Here is a 27,313-nt window from a genome sequence, read left to right as displayed (position 1 = left end):
GCTGCTTGTAAGGGTAAGTCTCGGAATGCATTGCGCTTAAACAATCCCACTCACAAAAAAATTATACCTATACGTGTAGCATCTTACATGGACATTTAGCAAACTGTTTATTAGACTTACAGGATATAAAATTACTGGGAACTAGGCATGAAATCTATGTAATCTATGAAATCTATGTGATCTGTAATTTGTCTATGAATCTTGTAATTTCTTAAATTATTCTTTGCTGCTGTGATGTATTTTTACATGGAAAATTAGCCAATTGTAATGACATTTTATTCTCAGTTTGTAGACCTTGGGGGTAATTTATCAACACTGGGCAAATTTGCCCATGGGCAGTAATCCGGAGCAACCAATCAAATTGCTGCATTCATTGTTCTACTTGCAGCTGGCTTTAAAAAGCTAATCACTGATTGGTTGCTATAGGTAACTGCCCATGGGCAAATTTACCCAGTGTTGATAAATGAGCCCCACTGTCTTTTTAGTTTGTATATTTGATCACCTTTAATAATGGACAGTACTTTGCCTACTATTAAGCAATGAAAACTGACCATTTTAGTGTGGTAAAGAGACTTTACATCAATTCTTTGCATCTATGGGAGCCTTAACCCTGCATTCTTTCTGATGAAGTGTAGTTCTGATAGGCTACACTAGGAATCTTGTAAACATATATACACACAAACATTGTGATGCCTCTTTGTTTGGACAGCCCATTACTTTAACACACAAAATAAACATGATTCTTGAAGATTCTCCAAACTCTGGAGGTATATAGGTATTCTCTTTTGGGAGGATCATTCTGATACACAATTTGACACTGGTGAATCTTTCAGTGTGTTGCATACAAGGTGTAAATGTATACACAGTAAAGGCAGGAGCAACCGGTTTTGTAAAGATAGAGTTGTGGAGATAAAGGTGCATTTTGAGTTCTTCTTTTAAAGGAGATGTAAAGCAAAAAGTTCTGCAGCATTCTCTATTGCACGCATTTGTAATAACCAGATGGTCTCCTAGGGCTGAAATGCATATGCACTCAGTTTACTGACTGGCATGGTCAGTCAGTCAGTTGTCCTTGCAGCCATTAATGATATAATCTGCAATGGATCTGTATTTTCACTACCTTTGGAAATCTAACCAGGTGCCCAAAGATTGTCCTTACTGACATTCCCTGGCTGCACATTAGCTCATGAACTTTCATTTGGCATCCTACTGCTTTGGGTTACACATTTTCTGACAGTCCAAGAGGCACAAAGTATAATAAAGTGTAAGCCACTTGGTAAGCTCTTGGCATTGTGTATTTACTGGAAAGGCACACGGTTAGTTAGTATGTCATAGAGAAATGTAATGCCTACGCAGCTAATGGGTTTGCATTTAACAAAGTAAATAAAGTTTAACGTTCTAATATAAAAGCCACATCTTTATTGTCCTGTAATGTTGTTTTATTTTGCTCATCAGCTGATACCTTTAGTGCAAGTTTTACAATAGGTTTAATTAGAATTTTCCTGGCACAGAGGCCTTGCTGCAGAAAGCCAGCCAAAGCTGGTCTCAATGCTATAAGATGCTCTCATTGGTACATAGTTAAATTATCTTTCTTTTGACAAAAACTGATCACTACACATTCATATGAAAGTTGGGATGAGCATTAGATCATTTTATTGAGACTTGAGACTGAGGGGCAGATTTATCATGGGTTGAATTGTAAATTCCAATTTTCAAATTTTTTGGTCAAAGCTCACAAATTCAAAACTCGATTTAAATTCGAACTCGAAAATCGAGATTTATCAAACCTTTACCCTGGGAATAATTCGAATTTGACTATTCATCACCTAAAACCTGCCGAGTTCATGTATAAGTCAAAAATAAGAGTTCCAGTGACCCATTTGAAGATGTTAATAGCCTTCCTGACATTCGAGTTTAGTCAAATTCGATTCAAGTTTTTGAGTCGGTAATATGAGTTTTGGAAGTTCAAATTTTTTCTTAAATAACCTCCAAATTGAATATCGAGTATATTCAAATAAAATTCACATGAATTCAAAATTCGACCTTTCATAGTGACTGCTTTAGGAATAGTACATTTGAAAAAAAAAACCTTTTCTCTAGCTTTAAAAGAAGATTTATGCATTGTACTATGTCCTATTTTATTTCTGCAAATTATTAGCATCCACTAGTCTTGGCTTAATAGTGTCACCAAATATAGCATTGTTTTGTCTTTGTATAATATTCACAATATGAATTGGTTACATTGCTTCTGGGAGCTGCAATAATTTCTTCCTCATCAAACTGAGATTACTGAATTTGTGTGCTTTTTGGCACTTTATCAGCGGCTGACTGAAGCAGCTGGCTTGGGCTACACAGAAATCTGGGCTAGATTTCAACATCCTGGTCTGGATTTCTTATTTTAACCTCACCTAGTGTGTTTCCAACTGGGAATCTGCCATGTGTACAAATGGGGATAAAAAGGACCTGCACTTTGTGACAAATAAGCGTACAGCACACACACACAGTGGACTCCCACACGTACACATACAGATGAGGTATGGCAAAACATCTCTTGATGCACATCAACATCTACAAAAAAATATTTATTGGGGTAATGTAACCCAATCAGACAAAGCCTATCAAGGGCGATATTTACCAAACTTGACTATTTATGGTTGAGGTTTTTTGCGCAAAAACAATTGTTAGAGATAAAAAACTTGAATTTTTGAAGATTTATTATACCTCAAACCAAAAACTTTCAAGTCTATTGATTGTCAATGTATATAGATACTTAACTTGTTTAGCCTCCCCAAACAAAAATATCACCATCCACCTATGAGCTCTACAGTGCTGCAGAAGAGAGCGGATCCGCTTTGCTGTGCCTGCCTAAAAAAGGCTTGGAGAGTTCAGCGTACACATTCTGTGTGACTAGGGCCTAGCTTCCGAAAATTGCTCTTTACACACTGTACTTGTTGTTGTAACTGACCAGTAATGTAGTGGGTAGAGTTTTTAATCCAAGCAAAAAAACTATATTGCATGTCGATTTCCTTTTCTGAGCGGTTACTGTTTGATATGTAATCTCACTGTTTGTATATGAAGTGGAGTTTCAGCTGAAAATGTATATTTCAGAAGTATGATAAAATTTGTTTTCCTACTTATGCAACTTGTAGCCAAGGAAAATATCTTCCATTGTACTGTAGGCCAAGGCGGCTCTATCACATCATGAGCAATATAAATCGTTGGCTGCAGATTTCTAGTATCAAACTGAAAACAAAGATGTGCTTATGTGTGACTGACAAAAGAAGCACTTTAGTTTTTAGTATGTTGTGCTTTGGAATCCTGGGTAATTGATGGCATTATTTACAGTTTCAACTTTTCACAATTTAAACTGTTAGCTGATTTGTATATTTAATGGCATACTTATTTAATTTGTATATTTAATGGCATACTTAGATCTCATTGAATCTGGCAATCCTTTAAAGAAATCATGGCTGTCTATTTTAAAGTATTTAATTTGTACCCAGAAATCTTATACCACCTGGTGTTGTGCTTTTTATGTAATTGCACTGGTCTGGTGCTCACTGGTGAACCAGCATATGCCATCCACTTGTAAACATCCACTTGTACATGCACTTATTTTTCTATTCTTGCTGCCATGGGGTGGTCACTCTGGTTGTTGTATTACACAAGAAAGACTATTTTCCCAGTAATTAACTAGTAACCATCAGCTTGATATTTTTTGTTTTTGGTTATGCTGAAATACCAGTGCCAATGATGCAGTATTTGCTCTAGAGTTTTCCTGTTGTATCAGGAGCAAATTGACTTATGTTCGCTCTTTAATCTTGTTAGTTTGACTGCAGCATGCTCATGGAAACTATTAGAAATGCTGGATTTAACTCTATAAACATAAGTTGTAAGATTGTAGTAGGAGTGGTAACACAGCTGTTTAATTGCTGAAACCTTACTTTAAATAAGGCATAGCTAACAACTGGATTTACAGCCTGTAATAAAGCGCTTATGAAACCTAAATTCAATAAGGAAAATAGTAACTAAACTGTTTCTGTCAAGCTGAAAAAAACATAGAAACATAGGTGCGTAGCATATTTGTGCGTGTGTGTAGTGTGACATGCTATTTAATTTGATATAATTATAAATATAATTTACAATGCATTTTAGTTACATAATTATTACAATGCATTTTATCTGGAAACACTGGCACACACACATCCTTTTGGCTGTTGTTTGACCATAGTTACATAGTTAACTTGAGTTAACTATGGAGAAAGGTCTATCAAGTTAAAACCTTCCAAATGAATCCCAATGCACATATATATATACACATACTGTACCTATAGAAAACTATCTATACTAGTACATACATATGTCATCCAAGCCACTCTTACAAGCAAAAATCTGCCATCAGAACAGTGCCTGCCAGGGCATACTACAACCTCATTGTCCTCACCACAAACAATCACTTTTGCTGCTTCAAATAAAAGTTCTGTCTAAAGGGATGGCCACTGGTTTTTTGATATTTTCCATGTAAAAAAAATGCCCTGCTATATCTCTATAGTGTCCTCTAATGTACTTGTAAAAAGCAATGATTCCCCTCACAAGCTCCACAGTAAACAGTCCCAACATGTATAGTCTTTCCTCATAGTTTAATTGTTCTATTCCTTTTATTAGTCTAGTTGTACTTCTCTGCCCTCTTTCGAGTTCATTAATATCATTCTTAAGGCCTGAACTGCATGCACAATTTGAGGCCTTACCAGGGATCTATAAAGAGGCAAAATTATGTTATTATCACTCAAGTTAATGCCCCTTCTTATGCTAGGCATCATTTTATTTGATGTAATAGTCACAGTGATTCTGCCTAGAATTACAGTTAATTATCCGCAAAAATCCCCTAATCTTTTTCAAAGGGATGATACTGGCATGATTTTTATGGTTTGCTTTTCATTTATAAATTACACTGTTTACATTGCTAATAATTCACTCCACTATTTAAAATAGTTTTTTTTTTATCCTACAAATGCATTTTTAGTTGTAATATTGGTGGGGAGGCAGCCACCTCAGTGCTTTGTGCCGGATTCTGAGCTTTGACAAGAAGCCAGCACTTCAGGATGGTATCAGGTAGCTGCTATCTGGTTAGCTGCCCACTGCAGTGTAGCAGTAAAAAGTGACTGAAGTTTATTAGAGCACAAGTTACATGGTTGGGGTACATTGCCAAATGAACACCCCATGCCAGATTTCAAAATTAAATATAAAAAAATCTGTTTGCTATTTTAAAAATGGATTTCAGTGCTGAAGCAGCACTATTAACTGATGTGTTTCAGAAAAAAAAACGTTGTCCTGTGACAGTATCCCTTTACGGAGGTCCCAACACACTACCATTTAGTGTATCAATCATTTGTATTATTTTTCTTCTGAATTGCATAACCTTGCATTTGTCATCATTGAACCTTATTTGCCAGCATGCTTCCTCAAACCACTCTGCAAAGTGGCAACATCTTGCATGGAACTTACAGTTTTGCACAATTTTGTATCAGCAAAAATAGAGACAATACTTACAATGCCAGCAAATTACAAAAGCAAAGGGCCAAGGACAGAGCCCTGCAGCGCTCCATTAACAACACTGGTCCAGTTAGAAACTGTTCCATTTACCAACAATTTTTGTGTTGTATCCAAGTACAAATGTTATGTTCCAGACCAAATTTCCTTAATGTATCAATTGCAACCTTATGTGTGGTACTGTATCAAATGCTTTAGCAAAATCTAAACCAATCACATCCACTACCACCAAATTGTCTCCTCATAGAAAGCAATTCAATTTGTCTGGAAAGATCTATTACACATAAAGCTAGGAACAAAGCAGGATCCCGCACACCCAACAGATAACAGCAATATGCCTGGTGCTCACTGGCAGAGGTTCGGCAGCCCCACAACAGAGTACAGCAAAGGAATTCCAACGGCACACAGGACTGTGAGAAATCTTCAAAAATTTATTTCAATGCGGAGTGCGATGCAACGTTTCAACATGCTTGACAAAGGGGTTTTACTCTCCGAAACGTTGCATCGCACTCCGCATTGAAATAAATTTTTGAAGATTTCTCACAGTCCTGTGTGCCGTTGGAATTCCTTTGCTGTACTCTATTACACATAAAACCATGCTGGCAAACATATAGTATTGTAATTTGCAATGTGCTGTATTTGTAAGTCTCTTATTACTTATTCAAAAGCTTTACTGTCACTTATGTCAAACTGCAGAGAATGGGCACCCTTCCTTACAGACAAAAATCATCCCCAGTTTCATCAAACCCTGACAGCATCTACACAGTAACCAGTCTAATGGTGACCATACATGGGCAGAATAAAGCTGCCGATATCAGTCCTTTAGACCAATTTGGCAGCTTATCCGCCCATGTATGGGGGCTTCTGAAGGGTCTTCCCGATCTATATCTGGCCACAATATAGAACGGGAAGGTTTAATTTTTCAGGCGATCGGCCCATCGGAGCCCATTGCTCCTCGTTGTAATCCGATCGTTCGGAATATAGCCCTGCATTGGTGGTCATATCGGGGAAAGATCCGCTCGTTTGGTGATGTCACCAAAGTGGGTCTTATAGTGTATGGTCAGCTTAACATTGTAACAAACAGTGCCCTTCAACCCTTAATTCCAAAAAGATAGCAATGCATCAGTATTTCTCAAAAAAACATGCTCAGTGGCACAAGCCAATAACATTTACATTGTCTAACTGGATAATATTCATACTTCGAGGACCGATACAGTACACAACTTGACTTTTTAATTTTCTTATTGGATTTGTTTGCTGGAAAACAAAACTGTAAATACTGTAGATCTATTTTGCTTTTGCTTTATTTCTGAAAGAATACTGTTTCACAAGGACAAATTTCATAGGGGTCATTTACAAAGCCTTGTGGAAAAAGTGCAAGACCGCTCCCTTAGTGCTTAATCAGGGAACACTTGTTCCCCTGATCTGGCTGCATCTTGTGCTTGATACAAGAAAACATAATGTATATTTATTAAAATATTGCTATTTTACTTTATAGGATCCTTGAACATAAATTATGTTCGTATTTGCTGTTTCAAGCTCAAAACAATGCCGCTGAGAATGAGCGGGTGTTTTTCTATAACAGATTAAATATGTGAATTTTGTCTCTAAATAAAACATTTCTTTAAAAAAAACATCAGAATAAATGCTATATCAATGTCAGTTCAATGGTTTTGTTAGTGGTCCTGTAATAGGTTGGAAGAATGCAATAAAATCTTTCCAACAGCTGTCTATAGATAAGTAAGTGAGAAAACGGTATTTTTTAGCACACTAATGGCACCATTGAGATCCTGTATAATCCAGCACAAAATCCTATAAATACAAAAGGTGTTAGAACATGTAGCTCTCAACTATTTAAAGGTGTGTCCTTAAGGCTAGCAGGTTTTGAAAAATTAGATGAACATCTTTGCAATTTAATGGATATAACTCTGAAGTTAAGTCCTACCAATAGTAGTCCATTTCTGGTTTTAATTAACCTGGTATGTTTTCAAGACGTCACTGTGCTTAAGCTATAGCTACAGGGTATCAAAACCACCATCAGTTTTCATATTGTCTAATGGAAATTTGTCATAATTCCGTGCTCTCTTTGCCAAGGTCAGCAAATTAAGGGGGAGATTTATCAAATGGTCAAATTGTGATTTTTAACATTTTCCTGGACGTTTATTGTTTCACGTGTCCATTCTGGACAATTTATGTGAGTTTTCTCCAGAATTGCTAAAATGTATTTATCAAATTTACTTTATCAAAACCTTTGCTCTTTGCGCACTGGTTTTTATTATTGAAAGTGCCTATCACATTTGGGGTTCTCATTTGTAGCGTCACTTAAAGAAATGTGCATTGCACTAATTTTAATGCAATTCAAGCCTATGAATCATTAGCAATCTGAAAAAGACTATTTATTTGAACCTGGTTCAACGTCAAGACAACAGACAACTTTAAGAATAGGCAGAACTTTTCATCATTATTTGGTATATTGTTTGTTTAGCAGGTTTTATGTTCATGTGGCTTTACCTCTGCATTTTTATTTAGATTTTTTGTACAAACTGCTGTATTGCTTGCCCCAGATGAGAAGTACCAAAACTGCTACCTGTGTCCATGGCAAAGGTCAGTGCAAGTAATATGCACATGATAAAGGTTTATACGTGGAGAGAATAATATTTATGGTCAGCTAGGTTTTCATACCAAAGTGGTCAGCAGATGGAATATACATTGGAAGTTCTATGCAGCATATTGATGATGTTGATATACAGTTGAACATACTACAGCAACCCAAGTACATACTGCACATATGGGTGGTTAAATGGCAGCCCACCTTTCAGGAAATATTATCCTCCTAATCCATAAAATTTTTTTCCAATTGCAGCTTTATGTAGCTGAGAAATTCGACTTTTTTGCAAGCTCTGTAATGTATATAGATTATTTGCCAGAAAACAATATAGTTCTTGTAAAATTTCCTAATGGATATAGCAGATTCTTTGCATGTTGCACCTGAATTCAGTGTGTTATGCACCTTGCTGCTGCTGCACAAACATCTTTAAGCTGAGTAACAATTTTTCTTTACAAGATCGGGTCTCATCTTGCTCTACCACACTCCCCTTGTGAGCTGTAACAAGGAATTACACTGTTTTCACAAGTCCCCTCTCTACTGAATCTTGGTAGAAAAAACAACATCACTTTACTTGATTTGGAAAACTCATAACTTCTTTGGAAAATAACGTTTGTAATAAAAGTAAGATGACATTCTGGCAACAAGTCATACAATAATAATATGAAAATTCTGTTTCGTGATATTGGTATATAGAATAGCAATCTGTTGTGTCTAAGAGCATGAACAAAATGTCCCTGTTCACTCAGAAATGATTGCTACTTCTGCAGTAAGATCTGGAAATACAGTTGGATATTCAGCAAGACCTGGTATAAGTACTGTCCACTTGATAAAAGTAACATTACTAACTATCTTTGCATGATTAGACCCATTTACACAAGAAACAACCAGGGCCGTACAGCAACCAGGATGGCACTGAAATAGAATACATCGCTGGAAACTACTCCAACTGGTGCCTAAGATACTTTTCATAAGTGTTTGGGCCCTGTTAATGTAATTGTATGTATAACTCGCCTGCATTCTAGATAGCAGATAAGTGTGTATAAAACCAAGTGGCTCAATTCTGGTAGCAACAAGGGGGTATCTGTATAGTGCGAGCTGAGAATTATTATGTTTAAAAGTTTCAAAGATGTATTACTACGTATCCTAAGAGCCAAACCACCTTTGTCTGCAGCAAAAAAAACCCCAGCTCGACATATATTTTATTCTGATTTATACAAATCATTCTCCATTGTCTTGCTCCTCCCAAATTTCAACCTCTTCCTTGATTGTTTTGCTTAAGACTCTGCCATTGTATCTAAATAAAATTGATGTGCTACGTTCTATGTGAATTTTTTTTGCACAGCTTGCTATATATATCCAGTGGTAGAATCCATACATTATCAATTTTCTGAAGGAAGATCCTTTATATATATGCTGTATACAGTATATGTTGTTCTGATGTGTTATATGTAGTCAACTTTCCAATCATGAGGTTTGACCTATTGCTGTAAGTCTCCCAAAGATGTATTTTACACTGTTACAAATGTATTTGGGCATTCAATCCAGGTCAATATTGCAGTGAACAGTGTAGACACTCTTCTCTATGTGTGAGGTATATTATCCTTCCATGATGTATCTTCTGAGACTAGTACAACAATGCCTTGTTATACTGATATTTTATCTTTGGTGTGAACTAAGGATAAAGCTCTACAGAGATTATGTTTTATTTCAGGCAATCCTGTAAAATGTTTTTTAGAGTTGCAATGTGAACTTTCAGCACAGGCAAATGTTAACACATAGTGGGGGTCATTTATCTACATTGGGCAAATTTGCCCATTGACAGTAACCTGTGGCAACCAATCAGATTGTTGCATTAATTTTTTCACTTGCAGCTGGCTGTTAAATGCTAATCATCTGATTGGTGGCTACTGATAACTGTCCATGGCCAAATTTGCCCAGTGATGATAAATGAGCCCTACTGATTGTTTTAATGCCTGTGTGAGTTAGGATGGTTTGACTTGTTCAAGGCATCTTCAATAAATAGCAAATGTAAATGCAAATAAAGTCATATTTTTGCAATCTAAAATGTCATGCATGCCAAATGAGCAGATCTCTCCCCAATATGCCCATGCTTGAGGTGGGAAATAGTGGGCTGATCTGATCGTGGGAGAAGATAGGATGAAGCTCCACACGCCAGATGTTAGGGTAAAAGCCAAAAAACTTTATTGATCCATATCAAAAGCACGCTGCATGGTAGCTTGATGCATTTCAGGCATAAGCTTATGATTAAGGGCAGCTGTGCCCGAAACGCGTCAAGCTACCATGCAGTGTGCTTTTAATATGGCGTGCGGAGCTTGATCCTATCTTCTCCTCTACTGATTTGTGTGGCATGGGGCGCCGAGAATTCCCAGCACCCGGATAAATGCTGATTGTTGCCGGCCTAACATCACAGAAGCGTGGTGAGTCGGAGCGGTTAATTTCTTTCTTGATCTGATCGTGTGCCCAAGGATCGGATCATAATGCAGGCAATATGGGCGGTCAGATCCCAATCCGACCGTATTTTTAGCCCTGCCCAATCGACATCTGCTCGACCTTCGACTTGGTCTGTTGGCAGCTTTCATCGACCCGTGTATGGAGACCTTAAGAAGCATGTGCCTTTGAAGCAATTACTGGAGACTTCTTGGTAATTCTCTCCAGAGACTTATGGACTGAATGCACAAGTAAACATTGCTCAGATTTCGTACTAATTGAACATCTCCATACCAAAGGTAGCAGCTAAAAGTATCTTCTAAATTTGAGTTGTGAGTTTTCAAGATGCTTGCAAATGCTACAAGTTGTTTAATCTGCATTCTAGCAGGCATTAACCTATACTGCCACTATGACTGTTTCTGCAGTAGCCTATTTCAATTATTCAATATTGCTCTGACTTCAGCAACCCATGCCTTCAATCTACCCCTCAAGAAGTAGGAATTAAAAATTAAATTGAAATTAATGTATTCATTTGGTTAGATGAATGTATTTACAATTTTATTTAAAACTTGAATTTAAACGCAATATTATTCAACTTCACCTTGTAAAGTATCGAAACTCCAACAAATTATGGATGTCTCAACAGTTTTCAAAATCTACAAAACTCTTAAAAATAGGGTATAATTCCCTCTCAACGCATTGTATTCAGGTTAAACTCACTCAAGAACTTCAACAGTTATAGTCTAGACTTTTTGCTTTTGTGCCCAATTCTGTGAAATCTTTAGCCCTTTTACTCCATGGGCAAATGAAGCCTTTCTAAAATTATACAGTGGAACATAATCATTACACTTTGAATATTTTTTTTCCATTCAGTTGAATGTAATAGCATGCACCAGTTGTATTAGTGCTCTAGGGCTTATTCCAAAATATCTAAGCTATTCTATTCCATGAACAATAAATATAATATGGCAGTTACCTTGAATATCATCATTGAAAGTGCAGTATTTATTTCGATACATATTCAGGAGACGGAATGCATTAGCATTGGCAAAGTCTTCAAACTGAATGAGGCAATTGATGCCATATCTAAAATGACAAAAAAGAGAGAGTTATACATGTACAATAATCAGACTGCTAATAGTTTACTATTAATTTTGTACTTTTACATTTTGCCAAAGCTATGAAGACATACAACTTAAAGGTACATTCAAGAGGTGCTATTGATATTGTGATGTACTTGCATATACCCAGACAACTGGAACAGACATGGGGGATAATTAATCTGACTCTGGATTTCAAACTAGAGACCCTTGTTCAATGGCAAAAAATATATAGGTGTTGGGCATGCAAATGATCCACAAACTGGCTGCCTGAAAGCAGTAAAAAAGAAGGCCTATGATTAAGTACCATCTGGGCAAAAAGCGAGTGACGCTTTAGAGATGATGGTATAGATAAAGATTTTTCTCCTTTCTGGTGTCCTTTCTGTTGATACTTTGAGTACCCAACTACTATATATTTTGCATCATTACGTCTTGTCCATTAAATTGCGCCACAACATGTTTCGGGCTAGGCCCTTTATCAACACTTATGACAATGCTCATTTTGTGGCCACACCTCCTAAATACCCATTTTACAGGTAATAGATAGTCTAAACACATTTCTGGAGGTTTTAAGATCATGTTTTCTGTGTTATTACAGTTTTTCTAATGAAGCTGAAATTGCCCTTGAAGTCTCAGTTCTCCCAAAAGACTTGCTTACAATTGTATCTTTGCTTATCTTCAACAGTTATAAATGTATCTTAGTGCAGGTGCTAAGTATTCTGGGCTCTCTGCCAAAAAGTTTTAGAAACTTTTGTATCTTTTTCTGGCGTCAGTGAAGGCGATCAAAGAGAAACTCTGGACATGGTATGGTATGCTGATCAGATTCTCAAATGCAGAGTGATTTCACCCTTATGGGGGCCCATCAGTGTAATACAGGGGTTTCCAATCAGCATTTGTAGAGCCAGAGAAGTGGATCCACAAGTAAAAATTTTGGATGCTGGTCATACGAATGAGGATGCCCCTTATGAATAGTGTACAGGTATAGGACCAGTTATCCAGAATTATGGGACGACCACCTTCCATAGAGGCCATTACAAACGAGTTCCTTTTTCTCTGTAATAATAAAACAGTATATTGTACTCAATCCTAACTAATATATAATTAATCCTTATTGGAGGTAAAACAATCTTATCAAGTTTATTTAATGCTTAAATGATATATGTCAGTAGTCATAAAGTCAAATTTTTTCTGAAATATATTAAATGGAAAAGACCAATACATGAATATCAGTTTACACCCAAGTTTCTATATTATTCCTAAAATATAGTTAAGTCCCAAAGAACTCATTGAATATATTGTATAATGTCCTTAATGTTGTAGTTGGTTTGTGAATATGTCGACAGCCAGCTGTACCCTAAAAAGGAGCTTTGTTTCAGCCTAAAACCCAGGCAGCTTTGTCTCTTTTGAAAAAGTTCATATGGACAAAGAAGCTATTAATGATTTGTATTTTATGACTTCTGTGGCTTGTATAGAAGTCCACACATTATTGGAATTCTCTTCTTAAAAGGGAAAGAATCTAGTGGAAAATTGAACAAAGCTATCAAAACAGGTTTCTAGACACCGGAGGGGAGTTTAAAAGGCGGTCGTGAGGTGAGAGAGGCATACTTGTCCGGGAAAACACCATATTTTAACCTTAGAATTATTTCTATAGTTCATTCTGCCCAAGCTACTGAATACTTGGGAGTGTTTGTTGTATGTATTATGCATATGTACGATGAAATAATATAATTCCTTAGCTATGCTATGTTTTATGTATGGATTTGTTTACCTTTGTGCTGTCAAAATGGTGTTCATTGGTGTCCATGGTAGTGTTTGGGTAGGGATATTATTGTGAGATTTTTTTGCCAGTACTCAGTGGACTTTCCCTGTGTGCCTGTGAGTTGAGGCCATGTGCCTGCATCCAAGATGGATCCCACTGATATAATAAATTATGTCGACAATATGGAGAAAGGGAAGACGGGATGCAGAAGACTGCTTGCCCACCAGGAGTGTATGGTACAAAAAGAAAATAAGGGGAATTGAAAAAGGTGTTTCTATAGCAAGTACAAACAGACACCACCAAGAAGGTTGCTGACTACTACAAGATGAAAATAGTGGTTAATTTTTGACACCAACATAATAAATTCGGGTAAAAGAAGATACAGAGCTAATTGGGCACAGACCTTTACTGCTCAAGGACGGTAAGAAAATGCAGCATGTTATTATGAAAAAAGCTCAAGTTTTTCAGGCTTCTTCCTGAAAAGCCCGAATTTTTAAGTTTTTTTTCCTGAAAAGTCAGAAATAGTAGGATTTTCGGGCTAATTATAACACAGACCACAGAAACTTCTAAATAGGATAGGGACCTCTCCCATTGACTTATATAGAACCTCTGCAGGTATGAGATGGAGTATTTTTGGATTTGGACTTTTTCCATCCTTGGGATATGGTACTCGAAAAATCTTAGTTTTTTTTCCAGTAACAATTCAGATTTTTATTATTCGGACTTTAATAAATAACCCTCTATATGGTGACATTCTGATGGCAGCTTCAGAGTTGATTAATAATTTGTTATAATCAGCCTTGTAGCATTATCTTCTACGACCCCAATTTCTACTAATATTTAAATGATTTGTGGCAACCCATAAACTTAGCTTCTCAACAGCTGCCCAAACCACAGTGAGCATAGGCTGTCATCAAAAGAAGACTTTATAAAATCCAACATGGAAAACTTCTGTGGCAGCTTTTAAGGTATAGGTCATACAGTAACTATTGTAGGGCTGCTGTACCTCAGGGCTAGTACATTAAATTCAGTATATAAATTACAGCATTTTCTAACCATATTGTTCTGGCTTTATTTCCTTCTACTTAAATATTTGAGCAAACTAAAAGGTTGTTTAATTCCCCATTAATCATGAAAACAAAGAAATCATTCTGCTTTACTCAGATCTGCTAATTATATATCCGCTAATTACGTTGACTTCTTTATAGTCCTCATCTGTCATTTACATGAATTTGCTTCTTCGATTATAAACTCTTTGGGGCAGGGAGCCTATTCTACCTGTGTATTGAAACTCCAAACACGAATGTATTTATTTACTCACTGTTTAAATTATAATAACTATACCCCTGTTTCTATTTCATAATGCAAAATACATATGCAAATACATTTTAAATATAAATAAATACAACTATTTCACAGAGCAATTTTCAATTTATTTTTGTATTGAAAGCCACAGTGAAAGTGAAGTGTTTAGGGTTAAACACTGCACTGAAGTAGAGAACACAGTAGTGGATATAATAAAATGCTTTTGATCCCATCACAGGTGGCAAAGCTATCATCTTATATATTCCATATATATTATACAGGCATGGGATCTGTTATCTGGAAACCCATTATCCAGAAAGCTCCGAACTACGGAAAGGTCGTCTCCCATAGATTTCATTTTATCCAAATTTTTTTAAATGATTTCCTTTTTCTCTCTAATAATAAAACAGTACCTTGAACTTGATCCAGACTAATATATAATTAATCCTTATTGGAGGCAAACCAGTCTAAAGGGTGTATTTATTTTTTACAAGATTTTCTAGTAGACTTAAGGCATGAAGATCCAAATTACAGAAAGATCCATTATTTGGAAAACTCCAGGTCCCGAGCATTCTGGATAACAGGTCCCATATCTAATGCCACGTATAGTCGCCACAAATTTAATCACATTTTTCCCCATGCTGCTAGCTTCAGAAATGATGACTTGTAACAAATGTAAGTTGATGTGTGTTTTATTTAAAGACACAGGTTTTAGCAGCTGATTGAAATTGTTATAAATCAGTCTGTTTCTACTCAGAGAGGATCCAGTTCGGGCATAAATATCTACTCCTATTGCTAATGCTTTTAACAGAAATGGCTAAAGAACAAAATATCCATCTGCAATTGAAATAAAAGATTTAGACTAGTATAAAGCAGACAATGATGCCTTGTATTTTTAAAATTATAAGGTAGCAAATGATTTATTCAGTAGGTATCTCACTTACTGATTTCAGGCATATACACGCAACTACTGGGTCTTAGTCTACAATAGCATAAGGCAATGCAGCTCATACCATCATACAGTATATCATTAAAGGACATGTAAACCCTAGATTTTCCTACCATGTATATATGTTGGCACATTTCCCTCACCCAAACAGCATCATTCATACTGCATATACCCCCTCCATTTGCCAGTAAAATCACATTTTCCTAAAACACACATCAGCTTTCATCCAGAGGCCATTTTCCCTCTGACACATCATCAGTGACGTTTACATCTCCAAACAGCGCACGTTTCCAAAGACCCTTATTCAGTGTAAAGTTCATGCAATCACGAATGCAGTCTTATACAGGTAGAATATACTTTGATAAAAAGTCCTGCTTGGATTATAATGATTAATCTGAGCTCAGAAGAGAAGGTAAAGAGAAAAAATTGGAGCAGTCGGCTACAACAGAGTTTCTGTGGGAACCAGCCATGCCATCTATTCTTTGGCTACTAGACTGGAAGGCATGTTTAGTAATCTGATTTGAGAAGAACTGAGCATGCCCAGTAGTCAACAGCCAAAGTAAAGTCCCAAGGGAGGGGGTCAAGTGGATTAGAGGAGGAGAAGGAATCCTACGTGATTAATTGGATGCTGCAGGCTTACTATTAGCCTTTTAACAACCATAGTAGCTGGTATTTAAATATTTCAAAGACGCTGTTCGCTTATTACATATTTTGTGGGGGGTTTACATGTCCTTTAAGTTTGGATGAGTATTGTTGAATTGTCTGTCTTGTCTGTTGATCTAGAAAGCTTTTAAAGTTCCTAGATCTAGTTCTGCTATGATTTTGTTTTACTGCACCCTACCATCAGCAATTGCTATGCTTCAGTCCTAGGCCAAGGATTAAGTCTCTCAAGGAGATCATCTGTTTGGCAGACAGTTACATCCGTTCTGAGTTATTTATGTTCTTAATCACATGACACCTTTAGAACTACAGAATTGGAGTATTCTAACCAGGCAGACTTATTTTTCATGTTAATACACTTCCTAGCAATCTGTACACATTCTAATCTTCTCAGCAATGCCAAATAGAAAAACAGAGCTGTGCATGAAGCATAAAAACAGCTGATAAGATTTTGTATGTGTATTTAAAATAATTCATATGGTTTCTGTTTAATACTAAAACGAGGTTGTCAAATTACTCATCATTAATTGAATGCTTTCTGGAAATTGCTATATGGCAAATGCATTTAGTATTCATGTTTAATCCAGGCATAAGTTAGGATCAACCGTCTCTTTCTACAAGCATATTGTAGTAGGGAAACAGAAGGATGTAAACAGGCATCAGACTGGTCAAAATGCATTTATTATTGCATAATATAAACTAGCATCAGACTGGTCAAAATGCATTTATTATTGCATAATGACACCAAGATTGCAAAGTATGGATGAATGATGTACATGTTCTTTGGGACCTTTTAACCAGAATGCTTGGGACATTAGATTTTCCAGCTAACAGATCTTTCCATAATTTGAATCTTCATGCCATAAGACTACTAGAAAATCATGAAAACATTAAGGGGGTAATTTATCAAAATCCAAAAAAAGTCAGACCAAACTAGAATCTACTTTACACTTATTTATCATTATAAAAACACGAAAAAATCTGATTGTGATAAGCCGAAACTTTTTCAGCTTGTCATACAAAAATCTGAATTTTTTGCCAAATTGACAGAAAAGCCTGAAATGTTGAGATTATCGATTATCATACCAAACCCAGCGCAGACCATATTATCTTTAAATTGCAAATAGGACCTCTGCCAGGACCTCGGCAGGTTGAAGATGGAGTATTTTCGAATTCTGACTTTTTGCATCCTCTGGGTATAATCAATCTTGAAAAATTTGAGGTTTTTTTTCCACTAAAATTTTGATTTCATAGTAAAAAAAAAAACTAGTTTTTACCATTTGGACTAGTTATAAATAACCCCCTAAATAAACCTGATATGAATCCTTGCTTCCAGTAAGGATTAACTTTATCTTAGTTTGGATCAAATACAAGGTACTGTTTTATTATTTCAGAGAAAGAGGAAATCATACTTAAAATGAGATGGCCTTTCTATAATTCAGAGCTTTCTGGATAACGGGTTTCCAGATAACGGATCCCATTCCAGTACTACTAATCTGTGAAACATTGGTAGCTGTATTACTCTACATATGTCAGGATGATTCATTTTACAAAATACAAGCAAAAATACCTTTACTTCTAAAAACAACAGAAAATAATAATTGTAAATGTGAACCTTTTTTCTATCATCCAAAAGAAATAAACCTTGCGGTTAGAATGATGTAAACTGGCATCAGACTGGTCAATATTGAAATAATTACCAGACCCTATGATCTGGTTTTTAAACAAAAAGCATCTTCTCAAGTACATGCAAGCAATCAACCGAATCCATAGATAGAGAGCCCTGGAATAGAACGGGTGTTCCAACAGTACGAGAGAACACACCTTGCATAAAAACTAACCATAAAATTAAATTGCCTTTGATACAGTCTTCCTATAGCAAGAACATGAATACTATATACAATTTTCTGCAGAACATTAGTAATCCTAATTTACAGGGAAATCACTATTCTAATAGGATTTACTGTTCTGTCCACATCAGACAATTGTACATTGAAGAAATGTACTGGGACAAGGACAGGAACTTTAAGGGGATTCTGTCATGATTTTTATGGTATTGTTTTTATTACTAAATTATACTGTGTACATTGCGCATGCTTCATTCTACCATTTAAAATTCTTAAACCAATAAATGTATTTTCTTAGTTGTAATATTGGTGTGTAGGCATCTCAGGTTGTTTTGCCTGGTCATGTGCTTTCAGAAAGAGCCAGCACTTCATGATGGAACTGCTTTCAGATAAGCTATTGTTTCTCCTACTCAATGTAACTGAAGGAGTCACGAATAGGGTCAGTCAGACTTGGATTTTTACTACTGAGTGCTGTTCTCATATCTACCACTAGGTCAGGGAACTGCTATCTGGTTACCAGAAGCGTAACTAGAGGGGGCGGGCCCTGGCGCAGGACGCGCAGCCGGGCCCCCGCCCCCCTCTGTACACCGGAACTGGCCGGGAATATGCGCCGCACATCGGCGCGCGGACTGCCGGGGGGCCCTGAGGGGGTGCGGGCCCTGGCCCGCTCGCACCCCCTGCTCCCCCTGGTTACCCTCCCATTGTTCTACTGATGGGCTGATGTTCTGCTGGGGGGGAGGGAAGGGAGAGGGTGATATCCCTCCAGCTTTCAGTGCAGCAGTAAAGAGTGACTGAAGTTTATCAGAGCACAAGATTGAGGCATCTGGGAAACTGACAACATGTCTAGCCACATGTCAGATTTCAAAATTAAATATTAAAAAATGTGTTTACTTTTTTGAAAGAAAATGCAGGATTCTGCTGGAGGAGCACTATTAACAAAAAAACTTTTATTATGACAGAATCCCTAAGTTTTATTTAACAGCAGTCTGTGACGTTAACGCAAGTCCTTGTGTGTACTGTCCACAGTCCTTAATATTATATGTAAAAAACATGCACCTTTGTCCCAGTTCTGGTAAATAATAGGTTTTTGAGTCACTTTTTACCTGTGCTAGTTACACCCGCAGCTATTGCAGAAAATGATCATTATATAAGTCATTACATGCAGAACAGAAAAATTGATAACCTTTATTGCATATTCAGGGTTTCAGGATCTACATCTTCCTACTCTCACAAGTCAAACTATTGTGGTAATTAAGATATGGTTATAATTAAGGTATTTTTAAGCAGATGTTTGTCTTGCAGTCCTAGTTGTCAGAAATTGTTTTCATTAATATCTTATTTTAGGCCAGGAAATCATTAATACAGAAATTACATCTATTAACTTATTAAATCCAATGCTCCATTACGAATGACAATAATTAAAATATTTCATAAATGTGGCTTCTAAAAATGTTCCGGTGCAGTGTTTGAGTATCTTTCTGGCCAGGGTGTACCACCGGTGAATTGATTTTAAAATACTATAAAAATCTAAGGAGTAAAATCCCCCTGTAGTGATCAGACCCCAGTCTCTTGCTGGGTGGTTTATCCAAGAGTGACTAGTTGTTAGCAGAGAGAAGTTATTAACTTTGCTGCACCTCACCACCTCTAGACACAATTACTGCCAACTATGAAATTAAGTGAGACTTCTGTTATTTGTGCCAAAGTATCAGTCTGTTTTCCTACTGAATGAACTCCCACACGATGACAAAGAAGGTACATTAACGCTGTGTGGGAGATACCATGTAAGAATGTTTTGGTCACATTGAGACAATGTTTCAGAAGCCCCATAAATATACATTGTTCAGAACTTGTCTGATCACTGTTCAAAATGTCATTCTGTATAATTCATACAAAAACAAAAGTTTAGATTGTAAGCTCTGCGGAGCAGTGACTTTCTTCCTACTGTGTCACTGTCTTCCCCTTCATTTTTTCACCTACAATCTGTCCCTGTATTTCCCCCTGTAATAACAGACAAAAGCATCTCATCCACCAACTGTCCCTGTCACTCACAATCATATACAGGGAAACCTCAATTTCACATACCGTATATACTCGTGTATAAGCCGACCCGAGTATAAGCCGAGGTACCTAATTTTACCTAGGAAAAGTGGGAAACTGTATTGACTCGTGTATAAGCCTATACTATATACCGCTACTTGCTATATAAGTGAAACAGAAAGTTATCAAAGATCGGTGCGCTCACATTTGAAAAAGTTAATTTAAAAAGTTAAGTTAATCATATACAGCTTTATGCCACAGATTCTGCACAGACACACACACAAAGCAAAAAAACAAGGTGCAAGGGCAAAAGCAAATGTGTATCAGCTCAAGTGCAACAATACAACAGACGCAATCCAGAAATCACATTATCTATATCTGCTTTCTTTAACCTTATCTATAGCATTTCAAAAAGCCTACCTGGATGTTGCTGAACTACATCTCCGTGCAACACCCAAATAACTTAAAGGTGCAGATAAGCATGCGTGAAAGCATGACAGGAATCAACTCCCCCTTCGTCGGGTCCTTGCTGTCCTCCAGCCTCTTAGCCCTACCATCATGGCACTGCTATCCTGCGTATACCTGGATCCTATATTGGGCGCAGGTAAAGACACCTATTCCACCGCTCTCTGTATAATTATGAGCACCGGCACTGTCCCCATTCTGCCATGCACTGATAGTTGCCTGAACCTCAGGCTATACTTACAGGAAGATGTGAAGACGTTTATGTTCCTGGGCAGGCCGGTGAGGCCCCAGTCCGACTGCATCTACTTTCCGGGAAGCGTATTCTTCGCCATTCTGAACCTAACTGCAGTTGGAAGAAAGCGGTCGCACTCAGGCCGCAAGCGTGGCGCTTCCGTTTCCCCCCCAGTTTCCGGTACCTCGAGTACCAGGGCAGTGTCAGTAGTTTCTGTCGGCATTTGGCATCAGAACCAGAGGCAGCATCAGTGGCGAGTCTGCTACTGCCTGGCCTGAAGTTAACGGAAGGAGGAAAATTCTGGGGGGGCAATCCATTGGACCAGGAGCCTAAACCCAGGTGGGCCTTGTGGGAACGGTCCTTCTCGCGTCTGCTGTTCTGGCGGATCCTGTTTGTTGGTGCACACGGTCTGTTGCTGCCAAGGAGGGAGCGCACCGATCTTTGACTCGCGTATAAGCCAAGGTAGGTTTTTCCAGCACATTTTGGGTGCTGAAAAACTCGGCTTATACGCGAGTATATACGGTACCCTTATTTTAAGTTTTCTCTCATTTGACAAAGAGTATTTACTGCAATATAAAACAATGTGATGAAACATTGAATTCTGTCTATTTTAAGGGATTAATGATACAGTACCTGGTACAGTTAGTAAATGTAGTGACAGAACAGCTAGAATTATATATAAAATGTATAGATTCTTACATATCACTCATATCAGATTTTAGGGTGCCTTTGCCATCTTAAGCAAGTCAGCTAAACAATAGGTGGTTAGCAAAGCAATGATTGTAATAGGATTACCCCCTATATAAGTGCATATTCATGAACTTGAAACCATACAGATATTCCAATTGATATAGCAAGAGGCTGACATTTTGCCATGCATTAACTGTATATATGTTTTAAAATACCTGGAGATTATGGAGCAGGTTGATTTAATGCATATAATTTGTGACTCTGGCAGTGGTGTTGATGCCTTCCAAAAGTAATATGGGTAGGACCATCTTTACCTCTTGTATTGGGTATTGGTTGTTTTGTATGTTTTCTTGTATGTTTTATGTATACACCTATTTATTGTACTGTGCTGTGGAATATGTTGGTGTTCTTTAAATGCTATATACCCAGTCTAACTCATACAATATTGCATTAGCATTTTTAGAAAAAAAAGTGCTTTGTAGGATATCATTTTTAAAACTTACATATATGTGATGTATCATTTGCTCATCTCTAAAAGCAAACAGGATCTTCAGAGAGTCAGGAATAGACTAAAAATGACTGACTGGGCAAATGGTCAACAGACAAGAGGCACAGAATTGATAATTGGCAGGCAAGACCAGCAAAAAGGGCGAGTGTCAATGTAAAACTACAATATTCACCCTGAGTATCACATGAATATGTTTCTCCAAGGATAAATGCAATGTGGAAGGCATCACTGCTTCAAGAATTCCATATTTGAGCGAATAGCTGATAGGAGATTACAAATAATAATAGTAATTATTTAGTCCTCGTGTCACAGCTGTATCTTCTCTATTAACGTTTTTTTTTTTTCATTTCAGCTTGAGAATGGCCAGTAGATGACATACAAATGTGCGTAAGATTTGACCCCACACATTTTCTGTCTACAACATTAATCTAAAGTCAGATTAATTGCTTTTTTTTGTTGACAGTCTGCTGCTCTGTGGGTAGACTCTGTGTGTTCAGGAGGACAAGTCAGTGCTGCACATAACTCCAGGTGGTGTAGAGCAGACTGCTATGGACTGTGAAACCTTTTGCTTTTCCTAAATAATGTCCCTTGATGAAATACATGTGTACACTACACAACTCCTTGTTTTGAACAGAGTAAAGAATGATTATGTGACCAACTTTATATTCATGCACCAGAAATGCAAGTGCATTTATAAAAGAAAAGCAGGATCTCTTTTTTTTTTTAAATGTTATTTCATTTTTCATTTCATAATTTTGTAACAGCATGCTTTCCCCACCGCGGTTCCATGCATTTTTCCCAATACATATTACATCAATTCTGTTAACCAACTATAACAATATTGGAATGAAATTTTTAAAAAAAAATAACATAACCATCATTTTTCATTTTGCAGCCATATATCCGAAACGGAACTAAATTTAACCAAAGTGTCCATTTAAAAAGAAATGTAATGCTATTGTGACTTCTCTGATTGGCTCAAAACAAGGGACAGCTGATATTTATGACAACAAAAATCCTTAGATATTATCCATTAAATGCACAAGGTCCAGCATGACAAATTCATCCATTCACTACATATTGTAGTAGTATTTATATTTTAAGTTCTATTTATATTATATTTAGTGATGAGTGAAGTTGTCCCGTTTTGCCACGAATTTCCCTGAAAATGCCCTGAAAATTCGCGGAACTGGCGAAAAGGCGAATTTTCAGGGCAAATTCACAAATTTATTCGCCGGCGGTGAAACGGGCAAATTCGCCCATCACTAATTATATTGTTAATGCCAAATTTTGCATCTTGTGTTCAGCTAAAGATGAAAGCTGATATTTTAGTTAAATGCAAGTCTTGTGATTTTACAATAAAAACAATAAAGAAGAACCATTGTAATGAGTTAGCACAGATGCCAGAATGCTGCTTGATATATATGTTCATAATGAAATGCTAAGAGTCTTAGGAGGGGGTACTAAAATCAACAGAACAATGAAAAATTGATCTTCACTACAAAGGTTCTCCATCATTCAACCCAAAACAAACATTAATAAGTTCATATTAGTCATGCATGAGAAAGTTTTGTCTAAGAGTTGAATCATCCATATTATTGATCAGGAAGCACATACTTGTTTTGAGCATATATCTGTCCAAAAGAAGTAGATGAGTCCCCAGCCTGAAGGCCAAATATGTCAGCATTTATGCTATTCTGCATTCTTGGTCTATAGCCCATTAAATGGAAATAAAGGCATTTTAATAATACTTATGGGAATACTGTCCAGACACTTTCGTGCAACCACATAGAGAGCAAGTCTGAAACATTGACAGTTTTTCAGGCCCTAGTAAATAAAAGCCAAAGTCACTATAAAGAGAGATGTGATTCTCTCGCTGAATTAGTTGTACATAAGATTTTCTGGATGGCTTTTTAGCAAGTGAGGGAATACAGGGTTATGGGAGATAGCTCATAGTACAATTTGATCCACGGACTGTCCCGATTGCCATCTTGGAGTCAGGAAGGAATTTTTCCCTCTCTGAGGCAAATTGGAGAGGATTCAGATGGGTTTTTTTTTGCTTCCTCTGGATCAACTAACAGTTACGCAGGTTACATAAAGACACAAAATGTTGAATTTGATGGATGTGTGTCTACCTTTTTTTATCACTTATCAATTAATCAAACTGGGCTAATAAAGTTGAATCAATATCTGTATGTGCTAATAATTTACAGGCACTTCTCACAGCCCCAAGCTAGGGGACTAGGGATACAATATTCAGATTCTATAAAACCACATTTTCCACATGTACACGGAAAGTACCCCAGTCCTAAAGTACTGGAATGCTACATTCTGACTGTCTGCACTTGCTAATGGCACTGATTTGCATGCATACAAAAGAATAACAGGGGCTCACAGTATGCAGAAAGTACAGCTAGCGTTATCTGACTCTCAGAAATGGGGGAAAAAACATTTTCTATAATTGAAATTCCCTTAGTGTTTGTACACCTTAATGGATAAACAATCATGCGAGTGGCTATTGCTTTGAGAATATATCTCAATTAAAAAACACATTTCTCATGCATTATTTTTAAATGTGAACATTCCTTTCTTTCTTTTCAACTTTTGCAAATTCCCAGTCTGGAAGTGATTAAACATATGCTGACTGGCCTGGCAAGGACACACTTGGGTGGATTCTACTTGATATACTCAGCTATTTTAATTTAACAAAATGTACATAGAAACTCCAATGTAGAAAACCTCCAAGACAAAGCATTTCATCTCAATCCATCTTTCGAATCATTAATATGTATGTTCTCAATTTGTCATATAAACATATGCACGTGTGGTAATGCATATAAGGGTGCTTTGTAATATTTATTTAAGGAGAGCCTATAAAAATAATGAGTTTTCAGTAGCAAACTCATGGTTACGGTGAAACAATCTTATACATGCTAATCAAAAGTGAAAAAGAAATTCAATTATAAATGTGGTATTTTCATTGGAATGCATTCAGTCCCTAAAAGATATTTAAAAGGTAGGGATTTATTTAAACCTCATGTTTAAATTATTTTTCTAATATATTTAGGAAATGTGTGCAGCTGCCTAGTGGGATAATGCTGATTTCAGTCATTTTCAAATACAGGTATATGTACATTATTTCAAGATATATAGGATGTTAAGCATCAAGCTAATCATGCATTACAAATAGGGGCCGAACTTCGAGTGAAGGATTCAAAGTCAAAAAACTTCGAATTTCGAAGTGTTTTTTGGGCTACTTCGACCATCGAATGGGCTACTTCGACCTTCGACTACGACTTCGAATCGAAGGATTCGAACTAAAAATCGTTTGACTATTCGACCATTCGATAGTAGAAGTACTGTCTCTTTAAGAAAAAACTTCGACCCCCTAGTTCGCCATCTAAAAGCTACTGAAGCCAATGTTAGCCTAAGGGGAAGGTCCCCATAGGCTTTATTAAGTTTTTTTGGTCGAAGGATAATCCTTCGATCGTTGGATTAAAATCCTTCGAATCGTTCGATTCGAAGGATTTAATCGCTCGATCGAAGGATTATTCCTTCGATCGTTCGATCGAACTATTTGCGCTAAAATCCTTCGACTTCGATATTCGAAGGATTTTAATTCCCAGTCGAATATCGAGGGTTGATTAACCCTCGATATTCAACCCTTGGTGAATCGGCCCCATAGTATTCTTGGATATTTCTATAAATCAAAATGAGTTACCATAGTTAATATGTTTAAAGAGATAATGCTAGGCATATGTTGATTCTCCTAACTAAAGAACATCCCCGTTCAAGTCCTATTATTTCAATGGGTGGCAGATTTTATATTGGAGAACTCTTGGCTTTAAGTGATTAGTGGTCTGTGATGAGTGGCACTGCATTGTGTTTGATTTTAACTTTTAAATTGAATTTATAGTCTAATGTAGATATTCTGGGACAATTTGTTATTGGTTTTCATTTGTTATTATTTGTGGTTTTTGAGTTATTATAGCTTTTTATTCAGCAGCTCTCCAGTTTGCAATTGCAGCATTACCCTAGCAACCATGCACTGATTTGAATAAGAGACTGGAATATGAATAGGAGATGGAGTCAGTGACCCCCATTTGAAAGCTGCAAAGACAAAAGGCGAATAATTAAAAACTATATGAAATAAATAATGAAGAGCAATTGAAAATTTATTAGAATTGGGCAATATATAACATACTAAAATTTAACTTAAAGGTGAACCAGCCCTTAACGAAAAGTTAGTTGTATTTAGGAGCACATTTGCTCCATGTACTTCCAAGCAGTGCTTGTACATGTTATTTAATATTACATTACAAGTATGTATAGAGTATAACTATAACTGAAAGACTTTTGCACTGCACCACCTGAACAACTGGGTGCATGTTATAAAAGAGTCATTATAATATGAATTTTTAGTCACCAAGTAAAATAAGTGGAAGTGTAGTGAACTGAATGTGTAGTATATGAATTGTTCATGTGGATTTACTTCTAATATAGTTACTTGCACATATCAACTAGGTATATTGTCCTAGTTTTACAAAGTTCAGTAAACTGGAAGCTCCTGCTTTTGTTTCATATGCACGTAGAACTGTAGTGCCTTCAAATTCTAGCCCTGTCAAGCCATTAAAGCCTTTGTCATTTGTCTCTTAAAATTACATACCAATGGAGTATCTTTATGCAGTTAAATCTAGTTTATATCTTTGAGAATGAATAATGAAAATCTTTGTTTTCTTTAGTGAGGTAGAGAGAGCATGTGTGCTGCCAAAATATTCCTCTGCATCATTAATTCTTATTCCACAGCATACAATCACTGGAGAGCCAAATCATTTATGGTTTTTATCAGAAAGCCTTAAGATGCCAGTGATACCATGCTGCGGAGAAACAGAATCACAGTTGGGTTGAAGACAGTAAACCAAGGCTGAGAAACCTGACCTTGGAGAAGCAAGGCGGTCCTGTTAGAGCAGGCAAAGCATCTGTATTATGACTCTTCCAATCATTCTGATATGCATACATACAAAGAAAGCTGCTGTATTTCACTCCTACACTTCAGAAGTAATTTTACTCACGTTTGAAAAGTTATTTTATATAAAAGAGCAGAATTATGAATAATATGCTTTTTGGCTAAAGCGGATCCTCTCATATTTGTGATCTT

The 27,313-nt window shown here is 36.7% G+C and overlaps 1 protein-coding gene across 2 annotated transcripts in view; it reads right to left on the bottom strand.

Moving 5' to 3' along the window:
- me1.L (malic enzyme 1, NADP(+)-dependent, cytosolic L homeolog) overlaps positions 1 to 27,313 on the bottom strand; it is a 203,176-nt gene that overhangs the window by 24,854 nt on the left and 151,009 nt on the right. For both annotated transcript variants that reach the window (XM_041563053.1, XM_018263440.2), the window contains exon 7: positions 11,580 to 11,689. In XM_041563053.1, coding sequence (XP_041418987.1) covers positions 11,580 to 11,689 — 110 coding nt within the window. The remainder of the gene's footprint in view (positions 1 to 11,579; positions 11,690 to 27,313) is intronic.

The sequence above is a fragment of the Xenopus laevis genome, chromosome 5L (assembly GCF_017654675.1).
Source record: "Xenopus laevis strain J_2021 chromosome 5L, Xenopus_laevis_v10.1, whole genome shotgun sequence".
NCBI classification, from domain to species: domain Eukaryota; kingdom Metazoa; phylum Chordata; class Amphibia; order Anura; family Pipidae; genus Xenopus; species Xenopus laevis.
This window is presented reverse-complemented; position numbering and strand designations above follow the sequence as displayed.